The sequence below is a fragment of the Mesoplodon densirostris genome, chromosome 10, assembly GCF_025265405.1.
Source record: "Mesoplodon densirostris isolate mMesDen1 chromosome 10, mMesDen1 primary haplotype, whole genome shotgun sequence".
Lineage (NCBI taxonomy): Eukaryota > Metazoa > Chordata > Mammalia > Artiodactyla > Ziphiidae > Mesoplodon > Mesoplodon densirostris.
This window is the reverse complement of record NC_082670.1, coordinates 10,965,244-10,989,812: the sequence shown is the minus strand read 5'-3', so window position 1 is coordinate 10,989,812 and position 24,569 is coordinate 10,965,244. Positions and strand designations below refer to the sequence as shown.

General features: G+C 43.8%; 3 protein-coding genes across 20 annotated transcripts in view; 1 reads left to right on the top strand and 2 right to left on the bottom strand.

Moving 5' to 3' along the window:
- The window catches only part of RANBP9 (RAN binding protein 9), a 90,912-nt gene extending 88,527 nt beyond the window's left edge, over positions 1–2,385 (top strand). Inside the window, exon 14 of the mRNA XM_060111275.1 lies at positions 1,392–2,385. Coding sequence (XP_059967258.1) covers positions 1,392–1,522 — 131 coding nt within the window. The 3' untranslated portion in view covers positions 1,523–2,385. The remainder of the gene's footprint in view (positions 1–1,391) is intronic.
- On the bottom strand, positions 2,047–8,048 carry NOL7 (nucleolar protein 7). 2 transcript variants are annotated; one of them, XM_060111276.1, is made up of 9 exons: positions 7,743–8,047; positions 7,374–7,434; positions 6,720–6,778; positions 4,936–4,967; positions 4,390–4,477; positions 3,948–4,069; positions 3,792–3,869; positions 3,216–3,321; positions 2,047–2,553 (listed from the first exon to the last, which is right to left on the bottom strand). In XM_060111276.1, the coding sequence occupies exons 1-8, from the start codon at positions 8,003–8,005 to the stop codon at positions 3,245–3,247; spliced, it is 780 nt and encodes a 259-aa protein (XP_059967259.1). In that variant the 5' UTR covers positions 8,006–8,047; the 3' UTR covers positions 2,047–2,553; positions 3,216–3,244. The 2 variants fall into 2 exon arrangements, with proteins under 2 accessions (XP_059967259.1, XP_059967260.1); XM_060111277.1 differs by lacking the exon at positions 2,047–2,553 and having other exon boundaries at positions 3,008–3,321; positions 7,743–8,048.
- Positions 8,049–10,555: 2,507 nt separating this feature from the next.
- Positions 10,556–24,569, bottom strand: part of SIRT5 (sirtuin 5) — a 29,996-nt gene continuing 15,982 nt past the window's right edge. For all 17 annotated transcript variants that reach the window (XM_060110808.1, XM_060110811.1, XM_060110804.1 and 14 more), the window contains 4 exons: positions 23,946–23,999; positions 22,414–22,537; positions 20,631–20,746; positions 10,556–11,059 (listed from right to left, as the gene is read on the bottom strand). In XM_060110808.1, coding sequence (XP_059966791.1) covers positions 10,984–11,059; positions 20,631–20,746; positions 22,414–22,537; positions 23,946–23,999 — 370 coding nt within the window. In that variant the 3' untranslated portion in view covers positions 10,556–10,983. The remainder of the gene's footprint in view (positions 11,060–20,630; positions 20,747–22,413; positions 22,538–23,945; positions 24,000–24,569) is intronic.

Below are 24,569 nucleotides of genomic sequence, written 5' to 3'. Positions count from 1 at the left end.
GTGAGTTTCATATGCTAAAAAAATTTAAAGATGCTTACAGATGTGCCTCCCTTGGCCAAAATAAAACTGTTAATGAACTGCTTACCTCTGAGCAAGGTTACTTCCCTGTGAACCTTCAAGAGATATCTTTGAAAGGATGGTTCCCTTTTCATTGTTTATTCTGTTATGTTGATTTTGTGTAAAAATCAAATTGTTCCTGATTCTCGTTGAGGCAGAGATAGTTTATAGTCATTCCTGCTTAGAGTTGACCAAAAAATGTATCACCATCAGCATTTAGCTGAAGAGCGTCTTGCCAGAGAACAGCTAGGACTTGAATAATCTTAACCCACAGACCACTTTTCACCAGCGTGTGCATCTTTTCTTGCGTATCTGGATTCTAATATTCCTCACCCTGTGTTACTTCCCCTTACACCTTTAAGTCCGGAACCTGCTCCCTTTATTTCTGCCTCCTCCCTTCCGCAACTTCTCTTTCTCCCACCGCCATGTGCAGCCTCAGAACCAACCACATGGAGCCTTAACCGGCCCTGGATCACTGTTCTGGCCCTGCTGTCGGCTGTGCCTACCAGGACTGATGAGTCATTTTACTAACCGGGAATCTGCCTGAAATTAAAATCTGGACACCTCCACACAAGAAGTTATCAGCTTCTGTGGGTTTGGTCACTTTTATCCTTAGTTCAGTTTTTCCTTTCTGGCAAAGAATGAATTTTGCTGATGGTCACATCTGTCTGTACTACAGCTGTCTGACAAATGTCTGGTAGGTAGGACCCTGAAAACTTTGATTTAATGGTGATTTTTACAGATGTTTATCCTATCGATTGTAAATTAACTCCTCAGATTATAGGGTCGTTTGGCTCAGTTGCCTCTCGTGGTCACCATCACCACCTGCTCCCTTACCAGCCCAAATGGCATTCACCAACATGCCGTGGAAAAAGGATCCGGCAGCCTCTGTTGGGTCCTGTTCCCAGAAGGGGAAGAATCCATCAGTGAAACTTGTACCGAAAACCTGGTGCCGTTTTCTTTGGTAATGTCAATTGCCCTTGGAAAAACAGAAGGGAAATACTAAATATTCCTTACTCCCCACTGCAAACGTTAGATCATTACATCGTTTCCATCATAGTAAATGTGGAAGTTTTTGAGTGTCTAACACCTTGAAAGTCTTAATTTTGCAAGAATTTTTTCTTATTACTTGAATACCCAGTAACCATATTACCTTGTCAGAGTAGATGTCCAAGGCATTCGCTGTTTGCTTAAAAACCACCTTTGCTAGTTAGGTAGTTAAGAGCAGTATAGACATTGGTAATTTTTAAGTAATGCGGTATTCTCCTGATTGAGAGACGTTGTTTAAAATGTATTGCTAATTGCTGTTTCCATTTTTAATCATTTTTCCTCAGAAACCCACAATCTGCCAAAGCAACCTCCACTTGCCCTAGCCATGGGACAGGCCACACAGTGTCTAGGACTGATGGCTCGATCAGGAATTGGATCCTGTGCTTTTGCCACAGTGGAAGACTACCTACATTAGCTATGCATTCACGGAGCTCACACTTATATTGTGGCATATAGTCATCATGGAAGTAGACCAGTTCTGCTGATTTGAAATTTAGATTTTTTAAATTATGTACTGGGGACAGGTTTTTGTTGCTTTACATTGCTTCCTAGTTTACAGCATGATGCAAATGATTTTCTAACTTAGTGTTAGGAGAAATTATTTTCCATCTTTAACCTCTTAGTTGTCTAAGAGTTAAATATTACTGAATTTCAGACGTTCAAATTGATCATCACAAATCCTTTAAAACAATTACCTAAAAGAAACCAAAAAAATCCTGCCTTCTTTGTTGGGGGGAGAGAGGGGGGAAGGAAACGGAACAAGTTGTGTTTGTGTTAGCATGTGGGTGATGTAAACTTCAAAATTGGGAGGTGTTCTGACCCCCGCTCCCATGTAAGCAATTCAATCAGTGTAACTTGCAAAATGCATAAACATCTGACAGTTTGAATTTATAGTGTTGATGGAAGAAATCATTTTTAATGTGTACTGTAAAACTTGAAATACTCAGGAGCTGAGTGAATATGTTTGTTGCTACTTACAATCCCGACCTGTAAGTCCCAGTAGTTTTGTTTTAACATGGTCTTTTTCAACTTTGTTTCCTGTTTAACTACAGATGACTTCTGTTGTAGACTCACAAGTTTAACTGTTGTATTATAACAGTATTACATGTCAACAGTGTGGTCATGACCTTTATTTATATAAAAACCAAATATTTAGTCAATTTACCGTGTCTTAATTTAATCTTTGTACACCTTCCATTTTTAAGTGCTTAAATGAGTACTATATTGCAATAAAAATGTAGTGATATAATTAACCAGCCATTAAAAATTTACTTCTACAGATACTGGAGTGTCCATTGAATTTATATATTAGGTACCTGCAAACGTCTCCTGATTAACATGAAGTTAGAACAACTAACAGGAATGGTTGCTGCTATAAATCCGAGTTCTGCAACCTCAGACCGCCGTGAGTTTACTGGCCTCCGTGGAGTAGGGTCAAACCTGATACTACGGGGGATACAGAAAGCAAGCAGGAAATGAATCTTCTTGTTTTCATAATCATAATATGGCATGTGACTTGCCACCTTTAAAGCAAACTGGTTAAAAGTAAAACATAAAACAAGCTCTTCAACAGGATAACAAACCACCATATCCTTTGGTTTGGCAATGGTGATTGTTGGCTGTATTTTGTACACCAAGGCTTAAACCTTCTTTTAAAAAAGAACAGATTATCTATCTACACTTAGATACTGCACTCTTCCTCGTATTCTGTGACATTCTCATCAATAGCACAAAAATATCCAAGAGACTAAAGCATCTGAGAGCTGTAGTGGAAGACTTTTCCTGCCACACACCCTGCAGGGTAGGGGGGAGGGGTAGCAGAGGAGCCCTACTGGTGTGGGCACTGCTTTTGTTCAACAGAATGGTTAAACAATTATAAAAAGAAAGGAAAACAAGCCCTTTTAAACTGCTTTTTCTTCCAGGATGCTCAAAGACTATAAGGCACAATTAATCACACACTCCATGGATGAAATGTGACTGGGTACTACCCCAAATAGACTTACAATTTTTATAATGACCCTTTAAAATGATACTTGTAAGTCTTTTATTAATTTTTTCAGAAAAATTAAATGCTCTAAACTAAATATTTATATAAGTTCTATACATACAAAGTACTCATTCTTCATTTAGCTTTGATTTACTTCTTAGAAGTTTTCATCTTTCTGACCATCCAACGTCTTTTAAACCTCTTGGCATTTTGTTTTTTCTGGGATCCTAGAATAGAAGGTTTTGTGCAGTTAAGAATAAAGAGATAAAATTCCCAAGAAACAATTCCAAATTTTCTAGATAATATATGAGTGTAAATATTAAAATTAGGTATATGTGCATACATACTACACTGACCTATTCTTCAGAAGCAACTTTAAAATAGTAATAGAAGCCATTGTAAGAAAAAAATCGATACTTCATGAGTATTTACTATCTCCTTAAAAAAGAACATCTTTCAGGGACGTCCCTGGTGGTCCAGTGGTTAAGACTCTGTGCTCCCAATGCAGGGGGCCCGGGTTCAATCCCTGGTCAGGAAACTAGAGCCCGCATGCGCAACTAAAGATCCCACATGTGGCGGTGAAGATCCCACGTGCCACACGCAACTAAGACCCAGCACAGCCAAATAAAAATTTTTTTTAAAGAACATTATTCAATATATAACACTATCAGATTCAGAGAATAAAGCTGAATCTTACCCCAAGCATTATTCAAAAACTGGGCTGCGGCCTTTTTCACCGGTAACCTCTTGTTGTCAAGAGACAGGAACTTGTTTACTAGGAAAGAGAATTATTTATCATTGCTTTGTTTAACTTGCAGTTAAAAGGGAGTAAAATAGTCCATAAAGAAATTACCAGTAGTTCTGTTGGTTCCAGGACCATATAAACAATTTTGTATGAAGGCTTTGGCTGCTTCTTGCCTTGAATCTCTCAAATCTTGGTCTTTTAGCCTTACAGCCAAGTAGCTTTTATTCTGGCTGGTAATCAATACAAAAGGTCAAAATGAGGCAGTGCTTATTTTCAAAATAAAGTATTTTTGTTAGTTGACTCAAATAGTGGAAAAAAATATCCCAAGTCCTAATTTTGTATATGCACGGGTAAGATAATAAAACTAAATTACAGGACTATTTTACAAGTAATGTTTACATGTTAGTAGAGCAAATAAGTATTTTTTTTAATATAAATACCAAAAACTTTCCACAGAGGATCCAATCTGAAACTGCTACTAATTAAGCCAATACTCTCCTCCAAAGGTCACCTTTACATCCTACACACAAAAAAAGAAGACTCTTCTTACCCAACAGTCTGTACTTTTTGCACTTTTCCTTTAGCTTTCTTTGAGTCACCTCCTTTCTCACATTCTTCATTTTTCTTTTGCAAATGAACTAAAAGATTGAGTTATATTTCTAATTAGCATTGGTGTAAAAATAAATCAGGAACACATACTGGAGTTCACTTTAAATACCCACTACACACCAGTGTGTGGTTTTTAGTTATAAGAAATAAGCTAAGGGCTTCCCTGGTGGCGCAGTGGTTGAGAGTCCGCCTGCCGATGCAGGGGACACGGGTTCGTGCCCCGATCCCGGAGGATCCCACATGCCGCGGAGCGGCTGGGCCCGCGAGCCATGGCCGCGGAGCCTGTGTGTCCGGAGCCTGTGCTCCGCAACGGGAGAGGCCACAGCAGTGAGAGGCCCGCGTACAGCAAAAAAAAAAAAAAAAAGAAATAAGCTAAAACTGGCCAGACCTGTTCCCATGCTCTAAGGGTCAGTAACATCTGACTGCAAATATCTGCAAATGCAGTTGACACTTAATGAGAAGTTATTTAAATTAGAGTAGTTCATACCTTCTTTCAACTTTGCCGGTGATTTCTTCACACTAAGGAAGAACAAGAAGAACACTAACTGGGATGGCAGAGAGCAAAGATGACTCAACTTGTTACAAAATTTCATCTAGTTTTACAAATAAGATACCCCTCCCCCGCTTTAACTACCACCATTCTCAGTTTTTACTCAGGATCTTTAGAAAGAAAGTCACTGCTCAGTGAACTGCTGACAACTCCCAATCAACGAACTATACTAGGTTGGGAGTATCTTCTCAGAATTTAAAATCTGAAAATATATTAGCAGGCTTCCAAAGAAGCAGACTGTTGTGGTTAACAGAGTTAAAGTGAAAGATTTAAGAATTATATAATACAGTATTTGCAATACAAAGTGAAAGGTGGTAGGCCTGCCTTTTATTTTACTTTATTTGGAGAGATCTCGAAGGATTAATTGAACAATTTAGACACAAGCGAGGATAGAGACAAGAATTTAGCCTCAAGAAGTGCGGTCTAACGGAGAGAAAGGTAAATGGCAAAATACGATGATGTATCTATACAGAAGCACTTGCACACTGGAAAAGCTCGACGGTGGGGCGAGCGATGGGGTGGAGGGAGTGAGAGAAGACAGGTGACATTTGGACTTGGTTTTGAGAGGTGAAAAGGACCTTGTCACCGTGATGGATTCAGAAACCGAGTTAACTCTCTGGAAAAAGTTCTTTTACTGAAAATTTGAGAACCACTGTCCTAAGTTAAAGATGCAGGGCTGGGGGCTTCCCTGGTGGCGCAGTGGTTGAGAGTCCACCTGCCAATGCAAGGGACACGGGTTCGTGCCCCGGTCCGGGAGGATCCCACATACCGCGGAGCGGCTGGGCCCGTGAGCCATGGCCGCTGAGCCTGCGTGTCCGGAGCCTGTGCTCCGCAACGGGAGAGGCCACAACGGTGAGAGGCCCGCGTACCGCCAAAAAAAAAAAAAAGGTGCAGGGCTAAACTTCTGAACTGAAAGCAGTAAGAGGAGACAAGGGGGAATGGGGGGGGGGAAAGCAAATGTTTAGAAATCTAAATTAAGTACGGTTTGATTGATTCCCTGGCATAGATGAGGAAAAGGAGCTTTAAACCTCCAGTGGATGGCAAAGCTGCCAAGTGAAATGGGGAACGAGGAGGGAGGACAGGTTGGTGGCAGACAGGGCAAGTGTGGGACAAGCCTGAGTTTTAGGAGCCTATGGCTAATTGCCTGCTACTCCACTAAAGGATAAATTTCAAAACACTGTTTTATTCACACCATCTATCCTGCCCCTAGTACAATGACAGTGGCCCACAACTTATTGAATGAACACACTGGGATCAGCAACTCAGAAACTAGAGTTACCTATGGGGACAACAAGAAACATAATAAAAAACAGAAGACTGGGGCCTCCCTGGTGGCGCAGTGGTTGAGAGTCCGCCTGCCGATGCAGGGGATACAGGTTCGTGCCCCGGTCTGGGAGGATCCCACATGCCGCGGAGCGGCTGGGCCCGTGAGCCATGGCCGCTGGGCCTGCGCGTCCGGAGCCTGTGCTCCGCAACGGGAGAGGCCACAACAGTGAGAGGCCCGCATACCGCAAAAAGAAAAAAAAAAAAAAAAAAAAAAACAGAAGACTGAAAAGAAGTGGAATATTTCCCTCCACCCGTCCCACCAAATTCAAATACTGTGTAGCTTTTTAATTTAGACTTTACAATTTCTTCAGTTATTTTGAGTTCAAATAAATGTACCAATATGTAATTCAAAGACTGTATGTAAGGCAAGTAATAAAGCGAGATCCATTACTTACCTAGTTTGTGAAGCTGTAGTTAACTTCTCTAGAATAGTATCTGGAAGAAGTTTCCTTTTCTTAAAGACATTTAAAAAATCAATTAAAAGTGAGGTACATGACAATATGTCCTGCATTGCTTTTAAAAGTTACCATTTTAAGGACAGCCCTACCTCTAGGCAAATAAATGAATTGCGCTGAACACTGCCCTCCACTATCTCTAAGCTGTGGGAAGACTGGGACCAAGCATCTCAGAAACTATTCCACATTCTTTGGAAGATGTGAAGACTGGAACCCTCAGGTCACTATCATACACTGGAAGCAGTTAATATCGCGTCCATATGGAGTCAGTTCTGTGGCCAATCTGCTAAACAGCAGAGAGCACATCAATCATCCTCTATGTTGGAACGGCCCTTAGTTTACAAAGCACTTAATTCTCACGGCGACCCAGTTTCAAATAAACTACCTCCGCCGAGCGTCAGAGGTGGGACGGACCCTACGATTTCAGGTTCACACCTCTTCCCACTCCCACTTTCAGTCGGTGGACAGCAAAGAGCACGAGCGCCTCGTCACTGTAGTCAGAAGAAAATACTAGCGACTTTCCTCTACCCCACATCCTAGCAACTTTGAATTCTACCCCGAGCCGCGCTGTGAAACGCCGCCCTACCCTCTAACCTTCTGTTCGATGAACAACTCCTCGCGTCGCTTCCTCTTCTCCTTCAGAAGCGTTTTATCCCTGGGAGAAAAGGCGACAAGTCAGGGCCTCCCTGGTGGCGCAGTGTTTGAGAGTCCGCCTGCCGATGCAGGGGATACGGGTTCGTGCCCCAATCTGGGAGGATCCCATGTGCCGCGGAGCGGCTGGGCCCGTGAGCCATGGCCGCTGGGCCTGCGCATCCGGAGCCTGTGCTCCGCAACGGGAGAGGCCACGACAGTGAGAGGCCCGCATACCGCAAAAAGAAAAAAAAAAAGGCGACAAGTCAGTGCGGGCAGGGACGAACGGGATGGGAAGGGGCGCTTCTCCCCGCCCGGCCGCGGGCTCCGAACCTGCGTACGGTCTCGCGAACTCGCCGCTCCTCTTCTTTCGCTTCCGCCTGAGCGCTGGCGAAAGTCAGCTCCTCCGGGGCCTCGTCGTCAAGCTCATCGTCCCCTTCCTCGTCTTCCTCCAGCGGCTCGGCAGCCGCGCCGCTGCTCGGCTGTCCGAGCAACAGGCCGTGCTCCGCCTCCTCCTCCGAGGCGGGCTGGCCCTCGTCCACCATCGCCGACGCCGACACCGGAGCACGAGACGCGCGCGGCCTGAGCTGCACCATGACCCAAGCTGCGCCCGACCTCTGACCCGGAACCAGCACTCAAGCGGAGCGTGACGTAAAAGGCACGCGCCGCCGGTTCTGTCGCCCTCCGCAGGTTCCGAGGCCCCACTGAGCTATGCAGAGGCGCATGCGCAGAGCAGGGAAGGGCGTGGCCTGAGGAAAGCCGGGGGGGGCCCTCCCTTCCGCCCGGCTCCGAGGCTGCGCGCAGGAGGTCTCGCGGCTCCCTCCTCGCTCACGGCTGCGAGAGCAGGTGGCCGTGGTGCTTGTTTCTAGGCAGGAAAGATACATCCTGCTGCCTCCTTGGCGGGGATGCCGAGAGCAGTGTTGGCTGGGTCCTCGCGCTCCTTGAGGCGGGCTCGCAGGTCCCGCCATCCGGTGACCACAAGCCCCAGTCGCCCTATCGCCGCCTTTTTAGCTCCGAGATCCGCTTGGTCGATCCCGTTAATCAGTATTTGTACAACAGATTCGGCTTTCCGCACTCCCCACGGAAGTGCAGTTTCAAAAGGAAGAAGTGCGCTATAGCGGCAGGACCCCATGCTTTTCAGCCCTGTTGTCGCCGACGAGAAACAAGGTCGACAGACTCGGATTTAAATCGATGCTCAGCACCAAACGTGTGCGTGGCGCCCTCGGCCGCCCTCTCACGGGCATCCCTGACCTCCAGCCCTCGGCCACTGCCTGTTCTGTGTCCATCACTGACTCCTCGCCCTAACAGCTTGTTGTCTGACTCTCCCGGTAGAACGGGAGCTCACTGAGAGCGGGGACCCCCTCCCCGGTTCCCTGCTGTAACCCCAGGACCTTGCACGGTGTCTGCCCATCCTACCATCACTTGGTGCCGCAACCCCCGTACTGTGTATATTTATGCCCCTGCCCCCGCCCCAAGTATACTTATTTCATTTCCTAGCATACGTGGCCCTTCATGACCTTTGTGTTTATCTTCTCTCACCCATTATACGATAGCAAATGATCCATCTTTCTCTGAACAAACCAAGCTATTTCATATTTGCCTTGTATTTGGACATGCTCTAGGGATACACACTCTGCCCTTGGAACTCCTATTTATACTTCAAAAACTCCCACCCAGGCTGACTTCCTCTTAAAGACTTTCAAGCACCTTAAGATCGACCCCATCCCCACTCTGCTCATCTCTAATTGCATCCTCTGAATCTTGAACAGATTTCTGTAACTATAGCTTCCACGCTGTTGACCAGTTTATATGACAATTGTCCCAACCCAGTCTTTGTGAACTCCAGAGGGACGGTCCATCTCTCTCTAAGCACTGTATTTCTAATGTCTATCATATGGCAGATGTTCAGTAAATATTAAATTGAATTGAATAATCCTACCTCACATAAATTTTGGAGTATTTTCAATTCGCTTTTCCTCTGCTCTGATCTGGAAGCAATTCCTAGGTTAAAAACAAGACCAAAACATGAACAAAAATGACAAAACAGAAACAAAAACAGCTACTGGTACCAACAACCTAGTAGGAAGGGAGTTGCAAAGAACAGTTCTGAAATATCTGGATCTTGGTCAGATAGAAATTACAAATTAAAAATATAGTCTGACTCCCTGAAACAGTGTTCTGACTTCCATCACTGCTGACACTAGGGAATTGTATAGAGTGCACTTTTGAGAAGCCCTACAACAAACCTACTAGAAGTGACTGATAGTATTTTATGTACAAAAACTGCATTGTAAGTATTACAAGTCCCCTCAGTGTGCATGCTTTGACCCACCCATGTAAAAGTATATGACAGGAGCCCTCAGGGTGCCTGGCTGATCTTTCAGACTCCCTGTGGGTTATGGGCACCCCTCTTGCCCATGCAAAGAATACCTGGGATTTATTAAAAGGCATGACTTGCAAATGCAGTACAAAGTTTTATGTCACAGTGTTTTGTCATCTACTTCTACAAACGCCAAGGGTGTAATATTAAATGCCATTTTGTAAGGGGTGGGGATGATGTGGCCCAGCTGCATAATCACCCAGGGAGCCCAACTGATCCAAGGGAGCTAGTTATGCACGAGCTTCATGCTCTGTTTACTGAAGGCCGCTCCTCCGTCAGGCCTCTGATGCTCGCCTTGCCGGCAGCAGGCATCCCTGGGTGCTGCATTAGATGGTGGACTTGAGGAGAGGGCTGTATTCTTGAGGAGAGGGCTGTATTCTTCCTACTTTACGCAGAGGTAGTATGAGCATAAAACGTTCAAGTCCCACGGGAAAAACTCCCTTCAAAATTCAGCGTCGGGGGAAACGTGTGTTGATGATAGTGAGAAATGTCCTTCTGTGTTTATAATACTGAGGAACAACCAACAATCACCTCTCCCTTTCCTCCTTGGCTGCTCGGAAGGCCAGTGCTAAATTTTAGGCAGCTGTGTTTATCCTTGGAGTCCATATATTTGCATTATTCTTTTTTCTCATCCTGATTTTCTACCTTATTGCTAATTTTCTCTTCCTTCCTTGCCTGAATTCTTGTTGTAAGCTATCCCCCTGGAACTGAGGTTAGGCAGCCAAACAAGATAAACATTGACAAGAAAAAGTCCCCAACAAAGATCTCTCTTGGGGTAACATCTTTATACAGTCAATTACCTGCTGTAGAAAGGGATTTTATTTTCCACCAAACCTTGCACAAAAATCAGAAATACCAGGGTTTTACCCCTCTACCCAAATAGCAAAAAAAAAAAATTACTTTTTTTAGACAATCTAATTACAAAGTTGTTTCCCTCCTGGTAACCAACCAAACACATCAGAGGTATCTTATGTTTAGGTTCAAACCAAATAACATGAATTGACTTGAGAAGTTCTGTGACTTCTCCTTCTAAACACGTTTACTACTATTTCTTCTAAGTCCCATCATTTATCAGCAGTTTGGATTCCAGAAGATATATTCAGACCTTTCAGTATTCAGCTCACCATCCACAAGACTGTTTCTCCTGTTGGTGGCCTGGTAGATACGCTGTGATTTCTTCCTTCCTCAGGGCAATTAAGAAACAGTTTCAGTTTCATGAGGTGCAAGGGCTTCAGGAAGCATCGTCCCACATGGCCCCTGGAAATGAAACCTGAAATAGAAGGATGAACACAGCAGAGTTATGAGCAAGATGAACATTCTGCTTCAGCAAGTCAACTTTCTTAGTTACAACCACAGTAAAATTCACATTCTCACAAATGCGGTTTCTGAAAACTCCAAATGCAGACACTTCACTATGGGTGGGCCCCCGTCACCAAGGGAATTTGGGAAAGCAATTGCCTAGACTTTAGGTGCTATAAAGGATTTTCTTTTAAGGAAGAAGATGAGACATGGCTGTAGTTTGTGATTGCTTTGCCAAGCTCATAACTGACATAGTGTAAGTTTTACAAAATCTTACTCACAGGTAATAAGGACAAGAAAAAAAGAACCTCCTGCACCACGTGGACCGTAAGGACTTCACCTGAGTCCACAGGCCTCTCAAGCCGGCCACTGGAATTCACAACTAGCCCTGACTCGCAGTCAGAAAGCAGGAAAAGGAGAAAGATCAAGGAAAGAGGAGGGAGAGAAAAGAAGAAAAACCAACGACTTCTGCTTCCTTTTCAAGGGAAAACATTTAGGACAGGGGGGAAAAAGTACCCAACTAACTCTAGTGTATTGTTAATAAGAAAATCAACTGAGCACCGTTAAAAATGAAAAAAGCATTTGGTCATATTCCTTATTCTTGATACAACAGAAATCATGACTGCCTTAGCCCTTGAATACTCTGTTCTCTGTGCCACGAACAGACATCCCTGACCAGATGGCCTCTCTGATCCTTCTACCACTGGCAGCGTGTGGAACACTGGCCACCGGAAAGCTCCGCCCCAGCAGAGTCCCTTGAGGACTTTCCGAGATGCACAGCCGGGCACCGAGAGCCTCAACTTCCACATGTTCTCCCTTGTGTCCCTTTCCACATTCAACCTCCTCCCTATTTACCAAAGCAAGCTGCACCTCACCTCACTCATCCCAAAGCTTACAATGGCGCCTTATCCCAGAACGTGAAAAGAAAGGGATGTCTGAAATATCGGTGTGGATCTGAGAAAACAAACGGTTTCTAAAGACCAGGTAACACATGCAAGCAGGGCCGTTTCATCCTTGCTGTCAGTAAAATTGAAAGAGGGTCTTATAAAATTGTCAATGAACAGATCACTAAATGTGATTCAAGATTACCATGGGTATTTCAGCATATAACTTGGAAGGAGGTCCAAAATCTGAGTGGTGATGCCATAATGAAATTCCTTTCACACCCAGGGTTTATGTGGCCCAGGTTTCTCAGTACTTTCATCTATAAAAAGCAAAAACTGGGACTTCCCTGGTGGCGCAGTGGATAAGACTCTGCACTCCCAATTCATGGGGCCTGGGTTCGATCTCTCATCAGGGAACTAAATCCCACATGCATGCTGCAACTAAGGAGCCCGCCTGCCACAACTAAGGAGCCCATGTGCCACAACTAAGGAGCCCGCCTGCTGCAACTAAGGCCCAGTGCAACCAAATAAATAAATATTTTTTTAAAAAAGCAAAAACAAAGAATTACAATTGACATTGGACATTGAAAAGGTAAAGTTTAGCTCGGCCAGTAAAAATCTGCCCTGCCATCCCTCAGACCGGAATTAGAGACACAGATACAGCCAGCTGCAAAGCTAGTAAGAAACCCAATTTTCCCCCCCCAAGACAAGCTGCACAATATCCTAACAACTCCCTTCTCTGAGCGACCGCTGCTTTGTCACTCACTGAGTGGGAATTGTCCTCTAAAATCATACACTACCAGTATGACGGCAGTAAAGAATGAAACATCCTCTGTGTCTGGAGGACCTAAGCCACTTTGCCTCCGAGAAGCAGCCTTACTTCCAACCCAGGTGCAGAGCTCCAGGTAAGGGGTGTCTGGGACCAGGGTTCCACATCTACCTTCAAGGAAACAGGACCTTGTGGCCACTTTGCAGCCAGAGCAGATCTGACCCCCTCCACACCCACAGCCCTGCTAGTTGCTGAGTCTATCAAAAACTGCTTCATTTAAACTTCACCTAAACTCAACCCTCCTTCCAAATCCTATAATAACTCCATCTTTTCCTTTGTTTGGGGACATGCCCCACGGCTCCTCTGGGGTCTCGCTCACTGCAGTGGGTCAGGAAACCTGATCTTCTCAGAATACAGGTTTGTCTCCTGTGGCCACAGGCCGAGTGGGCTACAACAACATGAACTCTATCTCCTTCTAATACGTAATACTCAGCCATGGATACCCGAACTAATTCAAAAAACTCATGCCCCATGCATCTATTAAGAGATGCATTTCCCATCGTTTTACTTGTATGGAATTATTCATCAAAATGTATCATTTGTTGTTTTCAACAACTTAGTACTATGAATTACTGCAGTGGTAATTCCATCTACAAGAATTTTTCAATGGAACAATTTTTAAGTTTTAAAGAACTTGAAAATAGTTAAGTAACTCATATATTTTACAGCAGAATAGGATAGTCAACAAAAGATTTTCAAGCATAAAAATACATTAATATAAATTTCTACGGTAGAAGTAGGATGGGAATACAAGTTCAAAGAGAAAAAGAAAAAATGTGAAGGTTCTCATTGTTAAAAAGGGCTCGTATATTTATTCTGTAAATGGATGACGTGGGTATCAAGTAGTTGTGACATTTAGATTTGACTGGATACATTTAAATGGCAGTTTAGGATAATGGCAGTTTTATTTTTAAATGTTGGTATTTTATTTCCAGTAATTTGGAATCACATCTTTTTCAATGATTTTGATAAATTTTAGATGTCAAGTTTAAAAATGTAAACGGGGGGCTTCCCTGGTGGTGCAGTGGTTGAGAGTCCGCCTGCCGATGCAGGGGACACGGGTTCGTGCCCCAGTCTGGGAAGATCCCACATGCCGCGGAGCGGCTGGGCCCGTGAGCCATGACCGCTGAGCCTGCGCGTCCGGAGCCTGTGCTCCGCAACGGGAGAGGCCACAGCAGTGAGAGGCCCGCGTACCGCAAAAACAAAAACAAAAACAAAAAAAGTAAACAGGGAACAAGAACAAAGGTGTCTGAAGATGCCTGTTCTAGCAGCCCAGTGCCTTTCCCCTCACCCCTCCCACTGTAGGATTACCAAGACCACTGTGTTTTGCCCAGAATATGTTCACGCCACTTTTACTGGTTAATGTAATGATCCAATTTAATTAAAAATTTAATTAATGCAAAAATATAGCTATTAAAAGAGGGTTATTTCTAGGAAAATTAGCTGAATGTTTTGGAAAGACATAACAAGTTATTAAAAATAATTCTGTCAAATTAGATGTAGGTGGAAAAGATGAGGGGGATTGCTTCACAAGTCTTTTTTTGTATGTTCTTTCTCCACTTAGAAAAAGAAAAAACAGGGAATTCCCTGGTGATCCAGTGGTTAGGACTCTGTGCTTTCACTGCCGAGGGCCTGGGTTCAACCCCTGGGTGGGGAACTAAGTTCCTGCAAGCCTCGAAGCGTGGCCCCCCAAAACACAAACAAACAGAAAAATATCTAAACCAGGAGTTGTATTCCAGTGTTTTCCAAGATTTCCTGATGATAAGAATCACCTAGGTCACTTGTTAAATATGCAAATAAACAGCCCTCTTGCCCTGGATATTCTGACTCAGGAAGTCCAGACTGGGGCCTTGGGATCTGATTTTCTTGGTTATCTGTTTTGTTTTATAAAATAAAGGCTCAGGTGATTTTTCTCTTCAGGGAAATTTGAGGAACACCAGGAGGATTATGAATATGATTTATGCAAGAAAGGTGAGCTCCAATCAGTAGATTCCTACTCAAAGAAAAGGCCTTTGGCTCTATCAGAAAAAAAAAAAAGGCAAATGAATGCACATTTATGCTTTAAATGAAAATGAAATACTTATGTGTCCTTTTTTATTATATTCTTGCTTTAAATGACTTTTTTTGGTTAACAGACCACGGGGCCCCTCTGCATGGACTAACAGGGCACCTACCCCCTACCCTGATAATCCAGCCTGGGAGAGCACTGGCCTTCCCTATCAAATGTGATCAACTGTAAATTAAAAGAACTAACCTCTTTACACTCTTGTATACACTCTTACATAAATAAAACAAGCGATAAAACCATCCTCTAGCTAAGAATTCCTGAGACTTCTCAACTCCACCTGCAGTGAGCTTCCTCTGGGGGCACTTGCCCAGCACACAGGGCACTTCCTCACCGTACTGACCCCTCTACCTCTCCTGGAGCGCCTCCCCGCTCCTTCCTCTCCAAGCATGCTGGCCTCCCTGCTGCCCTCAAACCGCCCAGGCTTGCTTTCCCCTTGGGGCCTTTGCTCCAGCTGGTTCCGGCATCTGGAAAGCTCTTAGCCCAGATACCTCTTTAGCCAACTCCTTCCCCTCCTCCAAGTCTGCTCAGGCCTCTTCTCAGTGAGGCTCCCCCACCTACCCACTGAATCCTGCGACCCACCTGCTCCCCCCAGCTCGACCTTTGCTTTTCCCACAGCCTAATCCCCACTTCTCATAGGCCACAGAATTTGCACATTTATTATCCTTATTGTGTACTATTTGCCTCCACCGCTAGAATGCCACCTTCCCATGGTAGGGTTTGTGTATTGTTTACTAATATATCCTATCCTAAGCACCCAGAGCAGTGCCTAGTACATAGTAGGTACTAAATAAACAATGATGGGCTTTGACTAAATTCCAAAGTTTAGAGAAATGCAAAGCTGAACAACAGGTGGTCGCTGGGCGTGGAGGGCCCAGGGTGCCCGGAAAGCCCTGCACACCAGTGTCTCGGGAGCACAAATCCCATTTCTGCCTCAACAAATGCACGCAGACCCTTACTTGCCAAGGACCTCTGGGAATGAGTAGCAGCCCAAACCTCGAAGCCTAAATCTGAAAAAGCCTCGTGTAATGCTTTTTCAGAAATCATCTAAGACAACCATCTGGGACGGGGAGGAAAAAAAAAACTGGAACTAATTAAATTAACACCTTGAAAATATTAATATATTTCAGTGGGAGGTAAATTCTACACGACGTAGTCTCTAAATCAGAATTGGGGCAAAGAATCCAAACATCTTGTACAAGGTCGAAGGAGTCTTGTGAGATCCAAGTTTAAAACAGAGGCAGCCATTCCCACTACCTATTTAGATAACGAAGAAAATCAGGTTAAAAGGAGGTATCATTCCAATTTTCATTTTTCTTATTATAACCTGGAGTAAAGGTTGGCAATTTGCTTTCTGTAAAAAGCCAGAGAGTAAATATTTTCATCTTTGCAGGCCAGACAGTCTCTGCTGCAACTCCTCACTTCCGTTGTTTAAGTACAATAGCAGCCACAGACAATACAGGAACATGTGGCAGTGGCTAGGTTCCAATAAAACTTTATTTACAAAAAACATGGTGGGTGCATTTGGCCTACAGGCAGCAGTTTGCTGACCCCTTGACCTAACTAAAGTTCAGCCAACATCTGTTACACACAACATGTGAGAAATTTCTGCTTTGGTTGAGCTGCGTGTTTAAACAAGCCTCTTAATCACTCCAGGCTTGGTTCCCCATTTGAAAAGCTGAGTAGGATGCGAAGATGATCACCCACGTCTCCTCTAAATGTCAGCTTTGATGACGCCTATAGACTAAAGCATTACTGGCTTCACTGGTCAGTTACACTCATCTGGGAAAATTCCCAGACTCAGTGGTACAGAGAGTCTCGGCTCCCAAAGAAGCCCACAGGCATCTGCTCTCGTGGTTCTTGCGGTCGGTGCTGTCCAAATCCGATTAAAGTCTCTGACTAGCGAGTAGCCTGTTTGTCTAAACAGAGACACGGCAGGTTTTCAGGACGTGAAGCTGAAGAATTCTGGTTGAAGAAGAGTAGCAGCTGAAGCAGGTCTGCGGCTTTAGGAGGCCCAATTTATGAAGTGATATCATTAGTACATGCCCAGAATCTCTTCTTAACTTGCATGGAAAATCACCAAGTTCCATTTCCTTTCACGTGAAGACTAACACGATGGATGCCCAGTCCTTGCTGGTCAGTCCTGAGCGTGAAAGGCAGAGGCCAACTCTTATCTTGGGTTGTGGAAACACTCGAGTTTTATTTTCTTCTTTTTCCCTATCTGCATTTTACTTTTCTACAATGATGTGTACTTTTCTGTACACTTATTAGAGATGAGCTGGAGATCAACTGACTGAAAATAAGCCACATTAGAAGAAAAACAGAATTGGGGGATGAACCACATTTCCTGCTTCAGAAAATTTACCCTGTGCCCACCTGGGAGTGTTCTGATGCTCCTTCAAGCAGACAAGAGGCTTGGGTTACCTGGCTGCGATGTTACTTTTGATGATGCTAAGTAGCCCAGGTGCTACACTAAGTGCTACAATGTATCAATATTTTAGTGGATAAGTTAGAAGACAATAACTTTTTTAATACAACAACTTTATTGAGATATAATTCACATACGATCCACTCATTTAAAAGGTATAATTTAACAGGTTTTTGAGTATATTCACAGAACTGTACAACCATCACCATAAGCAACTTTAGAATATCTTCATCATCCCAAAGTAAACCCGTACCATTAGCAGTTAGTTATTCCCCATTCCTCCCCTCCCCACCCCAACCCTAGACAACCACTGATCTACCTTCCATCTCTGTTGATTTGCTTATTCCGGATATTTTGTACAAAACAGAATCATACAATATTTGATCTTGTGTGCCTGGCTTCTTTCACTAAATATAATGTTTTCAAGCGTCATCCATGTTGTAGCATGTATCAGTACTTCATTCTTTTTATGGCTGAATAACGTTCCATTGTATAGATAACAAGTTTTGTTTATCCACTCATCAGTTAAAGGACATGTGGGTTGTTTCCATTTTTTATTATGATCAATGCTACTATAAACATTCATGTACACATTTTTGTGTAGACATATATTTTCATTTCTCTTGACTACATACCTAGGAGTAGAATTGCTGGGTTATATGTCAACTGTGTATGTAATCTTTTGAGGAACCACCATACTGTTTTCCAAAGCAGCTGAATCATTTTACATTCCCACCAGTGATGTATGAGGGGTCCAGTTTCTTCACCAACACTTCTGATTCTCCATTTTTTAAATTATAGCCATGCTAGTGGTTAAGTGGTATCTGGTTGTGGTTTTAATTTGCATTTCCCTAATGATTAATGATGCTCAGCATCTTTTCAATGTGCCTACTGACCATGTATATATATATTTGGAGAAGTGTCTATTCAAATCTTTGGCCCACTTTTTAATTGGGTTATTCATCTTTTCATTATTGAGTTGTGAGAGTTCTTCATATATTCTGGATACCAGTTCCTTTAAAATATTAGACTTGCCAATATTTTCTCCCATTCTGTGGATTGCCTTTTTCATTTTAGTGGTGGTGTCCACTGAAGCACAGAAGCTTTAACTTTGATGAAGTTCAATTTATCCATTTTTCTTATGCTACTTGTGCTTTTGATGTCATATCGAGGAGGTTTTGACTAACTTAAGGTCACAAAGGTTTACTCCTATATTTTAAGAAATTTATAGTTTTAGTTCTTACGTTTAGGTCTGTGATCCACTTTTGTTTATGGTGTAATTAAGGGGTCCAATTTCATTCTTTTGCAGGTGGCTATCCAGCTGTTCCAGCACCATTTCTTAAAAAGATTATTCTTTCCCTTTCTGATTTGTTTTCATACCCTTTTCAAAAATCAGTTGACTATAAACATGAGGTTTATTTTCTGGACTCTCTTCAGCTGTGTCCTTCCATATACTTAGGTCTTCTGTATTTCTTCCAGCAGCATTCTGTCATTTTCAGAGTATAAGTTTCACATAGAAGGCCATGTTTTTTTGTTTGTTTGTTTGTTTTTTTGCGTTACGTGGGCCTCTCACTGCTGTGGCCTCTCCCGCCGCGGAGCAAGGCTCTGGACGCGCAGGCTCAGCAGCCATGGCTCACGGGCCCAGCCGCTCCGCGGCATGTGGGATCTTCCCGGACCGGGGCACGAACCCGTGTCCCCTGCATCAGCAGGCGGACTCTCAACCACTGCGCCACCAGGGAAGCCCAAGGCAATGTTTTAAAAGGTGCCTTCCTGGGGCTTCCCTGGTGGCGCAGTGGTTGGGAGTCCGCCTGCCAGTGCAGGGGACACGGGTTCGAGCCCTGGTCCGGGAGGATCCCACATGCCGCGGAGCGGCTAGGCCGTGTGCCACAGCTGCTAAGCCTGCGCTCTGGAGCCCGTGAGCCACAACTGCTGAGCCCGCGTGCCACAGCTGCTGAAGCCTGTGTGCCTGGAGCCTGTGCTCCGCAACAGGAGAGGCCACTGCAATGAGAAGCCCGTCGACACAATTAGAGAAAGCCCACGTGCAGCAACGAAGACCCAACACAGCCAAAAATAAATAAATAAAATAAGTAAATAAATTTAAAAGGTGCCTTCCTAGTTCCCACCTCTTACACACAAATGAAGAACTATGGTCTAAGCACATAGGCTGTAGCTGATTAAAAAGACCTGGAGAAGTCTAGGAAGAAAGTCAGCTCACTCACCTGAAGAGGCTTATATTTGAGTGTTTCCACATTGTCTGTGACACAATTTTATCCCAATGAAAAAGAGCATTGGTTCTCAACCTGGCTACATATTAGAATCACCTAGAAAGTTTATAAAAGTCATGGGGCTCAGGCTACACCTCACACCAATTACACCAGAATCTCCTGGGTCATCAGATTTTTAAAACCTGAGGTAAAAACCACTGACTAAAGTAGTGACAAGAAGCTTCAGTGAAGTTTTCTTTTATTCATATTTATTTACTAGTTTATAGTCTACCTTATTCTGGAAAGGAATTAAACAGACTGACAAGAATATATAAACTATTAAAAATGAAGAGAGAAAAGCAGGGGTGAAAAAAAGCAAAACAAAGGTGAAGACATAAAATGGAACCTAGAATGAGACTACAAATGAATACTGCGATAATCTACACTTTGCACACAAATTTGGGAAACAGGATCAGTATCATAATATGGCCACGAGTACAAATATTCTTGACAGTAAGACCAAAGAGGTATTTGCTCAGAGAGCCCCACAGTGAGAAGAGTGGGTGATGGAGTTCCGCATGGGTATCTACTGGGCTTACCTGCTGAGTCTTCAGCTGACCTACCTCTAAATGCCATTACTAAATCTAGCTTAAAAATACAAATAAAAGTAAAGTCTGGGCTTCCCTGGTGGCGCAGAGGTTGAGAGTCCGCCTGCCGATGCAGGGGACACGGGTTCAAGCCCTGGTTCGGAGGATCTCGCGTGCCGCGGAGCGGCTGGGCCCGTGAGCCATGGCTGCTGAGCCTGTGCGTCCGGAGCCTGTGCTCCGCAACAGGAGAGGCCAAAACAGTGAGAGGCCCGCGTACAAGGGAAAAAAAAAAGTAAAGTCTGAAGAATCAAGGAAGAACTTTCAAAATGTGAAAAACAAAAACCCTATGGCAAACGTCCCGTAAAAAGACACAGCTACCTTCATCTAGGTTTAATACTTTGTTTTCCTCCATCAAAGCAACTATAGGCCAAATAAGAAAACACAAACTCCGTGTTTTTAAATTAGAACAGTAGGTAAAATCTGCTTGGATGACCTCATCCAAACCTGCTCAATAGCATGCATTCCCACCTTGGTGACCCCAGTACCTGAATGTGTTCGTTGCAGGGGTGGCTTCCATGTTAAATTCGGCCACCGGTACCCCCCGGGCAGACACCTGGGGGGCAAACATGGCGGCGGGGTAGACCACCGAGGAAGTTCCCACCTACAGAGCAAACAAACGGAAACGGACAAATGACCACATTTGGAGAAGAAACAGCTTTTCAGAAAACCTATCAGAAACCTGGGCCAGTTTGTGGCGGCGGGTGTGAGGACAGCTAAGCTGGATGGGATAAATGGAGAGCGTCTGAGGGACAAACAGGGAGGCAGGAGGCACCCCTCTGGCTGATCCCTAGAATTCGGGAAGGACACGCGATACGAAGAGAAGAGCTGCACACACGGAGAGAATGGCAAAGAAATGACTCGATCGTCACCCAGAGGGGGTTCATTTTAGTTTTGCTTCTGCTCTTTGAAGAGATGCAAATAATCCATGTTCCTTTTAAGTTAGAAAATACAAAGAGAAAACACATACGTGTCATTCATAATCCTACTTCTACCAAGATTATCACTGTTCACATTTTGATGTATATTCTTTCGGGTTTTTCTCTATGAATATATATTTATAAACATTCTTTACAAGAGCAGGGAGACCAGACCAAGTTTTACAAGCCAGCTTTCCTTGCTTAACCATCTATCAAGCACATTGATGCTAGATTCAACAGTGGGACGCAGTCAAGAAATACCAGCTGAATGAACACGCACCCATGAGAGGCCAATTCTGCTTTTAGAGATGTGTTAGGAGAATTTGAAACGTGCATGCCCTTTGTCCCATTAATTCCACTTCCAGGAAATCTGCCCTCAGGAAATAACTTGAAGAGCGTGCTAAGAGTTACATCTAAGGACGTTCATCATAGCACTGTTTAAAATATCAAAATCTGAAACAGCCTAAGTGTCCAACAGTGGAGGACTGGTTAACTATGTCCTTTTATATCCATACAATGGAACACCATGCAGCCAGTTAAAAGATGATGTGGATTTGGACGTACGGACATGAAATAGGCTAAGTGAACTGCTATGTGAATAAAGCAGCTTCCAAGCAGAACATACAGTATGAACCCACTTTTGAATCTGAATATGTCTACATCTGCATAAGAAAAGGTCTAGACCAGGGTGGGTAAACTTTGTGTAAAGGGCCAGATAGTAAATTTTTTAGGCTTTGCAGGCCATGCAGTCTCTGTCACAAATACTCAACTCTGCTATTATAGTATGACAGCAGCCATAGGCAATACATAGAAGGGTATGGCTATGCTCCAATACAGCTTCGTTCACAAGACGATGTACATTATCATAGTTTGCTCCCCTCTGGTCTAGAAGAGATCACACCAAAATGCTAACAGTGACTATTTGTGGATGGTGGAATTATTGGTGATCTCTAATTTCTTCTTTATAATTTTATACTTTTTTGTATTTTCTCACATTTAATAACGAGCATGTGTTACTTTCAAAATCAGAACCAATAACATGCTCTTTTCATTATTTCTCTTCCAGGGGGGAAAGGCTTTGAGAAGCCTCAGACATGGTCTCCCATAGTTTCATAGTTTGATAGCGTATCTTATTCACCGTTTCTTAGTTTTTCTGTAGGGCACCCCCAGACTCTCAACACATCCTTAAGAAAAGGAAGGAAGGGAGGGAGGAGGGGGAGAGAGGGAGAAGGAGGGGAAGCGGGAGGAGGGAAAAGAGGGGGAGGGAGGGAGGAAGCAACCCCCACCCCCACCCCCACCCCCCGCCTGGTGTTTCAGAGCATCCCGAGCATCAGGGACGGGCATGACCTACCACTAGACACAGGTCACAGAGGGCCAGCTCCCTGTCGACCTCCTCCAGGACGGCAGGGTCCAGGTTTTCTCCAAACCACACCACGTGCGGTCGCAGCAGGCCCCCGCACGCTGCCTCTTCACACCTGGAAGAGCGCCACCCTTACGCCAACCCCAAGACCTGCTCTCAGAAAGGTCTGCCCAGGTGGAGCGGGGACAGCCAGGGGCTGCACCAGGCCCAGTCTGTCCAGGTAGGTCACTCTGAGCCTTCCTATCCCCCAGCCCTTCCCTCCAGCGCACATGAGCTTGTCCTGAAGGTGTAGTTTTACCTGCCCTTATGAAGTTTCTATTTTGTCTGGACGCACTGGGCTGACGTGCTGGTGGAGGCGTTTCAGCCAGCCTCGCTGTTCTCCCTTCTAAACAGCTGTCTCTTCCCCAGCTGCTTCCCCACGGTCATGGGCATGGGCGTGCTCACAGTCAGCCAGGCCCGGGAGGAATGTACTAGGCTGAGGTTTGCCTCTAACATGTCAACTGCTTGTTAATTTCATCAGTGACCTCCTCCTTTCTTCTCTAAGATTCACCTCTCTCTTGCCCTGTCTCTAGCCAAGTTCTCCAGCGTCAATTCCTAAAAATCTCTCATCTTTCACTCGCTACTACCCCAGGTCATCTTATAATTACCTTCTAAAATAATCTCCCCCAAACACCATTTTCATCATATTAATCTCCTACTCAAGATTCTTTTACATCAAAACTTCAGAATTTAGTAATGAAAACGTTCTTTTAGAGCAAAACTTTGAATTTAGTAATGGAAACCCTTATTAAGAAAAATAAAAAAGGTTAAGTCAGCCAAAGAAATACTAACATAATCGCTTTTTAGAGAGTAACAATGTACTTTCACATATTCAGTGCTCTGATTAGTCCTGCGGTAAAGGAAACATACTTTAACTTCGTTCAATCTAGTGCTTCCATATGTATTTGAGCACATGACATCTTTTTTTCAAGTAATGCCTATAACCTCACATGGATCTAGTGCGCTAAGAAACACTTCTGGAAGCGCTATTTTAATGTCTAGTTTTGAAAAACTGACATAAAAGTTTTTTGTTGTTGTTACTCTACAAAAATTCTATTTGGTCCCACAACTTCACCTTTGCAAGACCTCTTTCTGCCTCCATAACCCTGGATTAATAACTGTGATGATGGGGAGGAGGATGGAGAGGATAGCAGCTGAGGCTTATGGACCAGTTAGTTCCGGGATGCCAGCCTCTATGCTTCATATACACTGCTAAGTGTCTATAACATAACAGCTGCTGAAACTTTCAGACCTGAAAGGATCCCGCCATAACACAGAGGAGAAAGGGACAGGGCAGAAGCACTTCTCTTAAGCCTGGCTTGCTTCACCTTTTGTCCTTTCGCCCTTGGCCTCATAGATCAGGGCTGGTTTCGGCATTTGCACATTTAAGAGGCATCTCACCAAATGAACTTGGATTTTGGCTCCTAATATTCTTTTTTTTTGCAATCTGGAACACCAAATACAGATCAAAGATTTTTACCCACCGGGGAAGTTTCTCCACTGGGATTCTGGCATCTTGAGTTTCAGGTTCTGGAGCCCTGAAGTAAATAATATCAGAAAAGAAAGAACGTTACTGGTGTAATCGAAGAACAATGAAATAAGATAACTCAGTAAGACTGTCTCTTTGCCTGGCAGTATATGGTACAAAACTCCTAATGAATACACACTGACTTAGAAGGGTACTAGGAGGATGGACACCAAACAATTACCACTGGTTCTACCTCAGGAGAGGGAATTTGTATGTGGGAAGCAGGCGGAGTACCTGTTGTGCTAAGGAGAGTTTCATGATTTGCATGGTATATGTCATCCTAGTTGGAATCATCTGCAATGACATTATGCTAATAAGTTACATGGATAATTTATACTGATTTAAAACGGCCAGGTAGAATTTTTTCTCAATATTCTGAGTTTACTCTTAATTTTTTGCCCCAATTATAATAAGAGTAAATGTTCATCACAGAAGTGTTGGAAAATTCAGAAAGATATAAAGAAGAAATCAAAATTGCCCATAATCCTACCACTCCTGTTAATATTTTGTTGTATTTTCTTCTGGACTTTTATCTATATAAAGATAACATCAACATGGTGTGTGTGTGTGTGTGTGTGTG

What these genes read in the sequence shown, in the direction of transcription:
- NOL7 (XM_060111277.1), bottom strand. Translation starts at nt 8,005, where the DNA reads ATGGTGCAGCTCAGGCCGCGCGCGTCTCGTGCTCCGGTGTCGGCGTCG. An exon ending in GTTCGCGAGACCGTACGCAG is followed by an intron (nt 7,435 to 7,742) that starts GTTCGGAGCCCG and finishes CTTTTCTCCCAG; the next exon opens with GGATAAAACGCTTCTGAAGG. An exon ending in GTTTTTGAATAATGCTTGGG is followed by an intron (nt 3,322 to 3,791) that starts GTAAGATTCAGC and finishes CTTCTATTCTAG; the next exon opens with GATCCCAGAAAAAACAAAAT.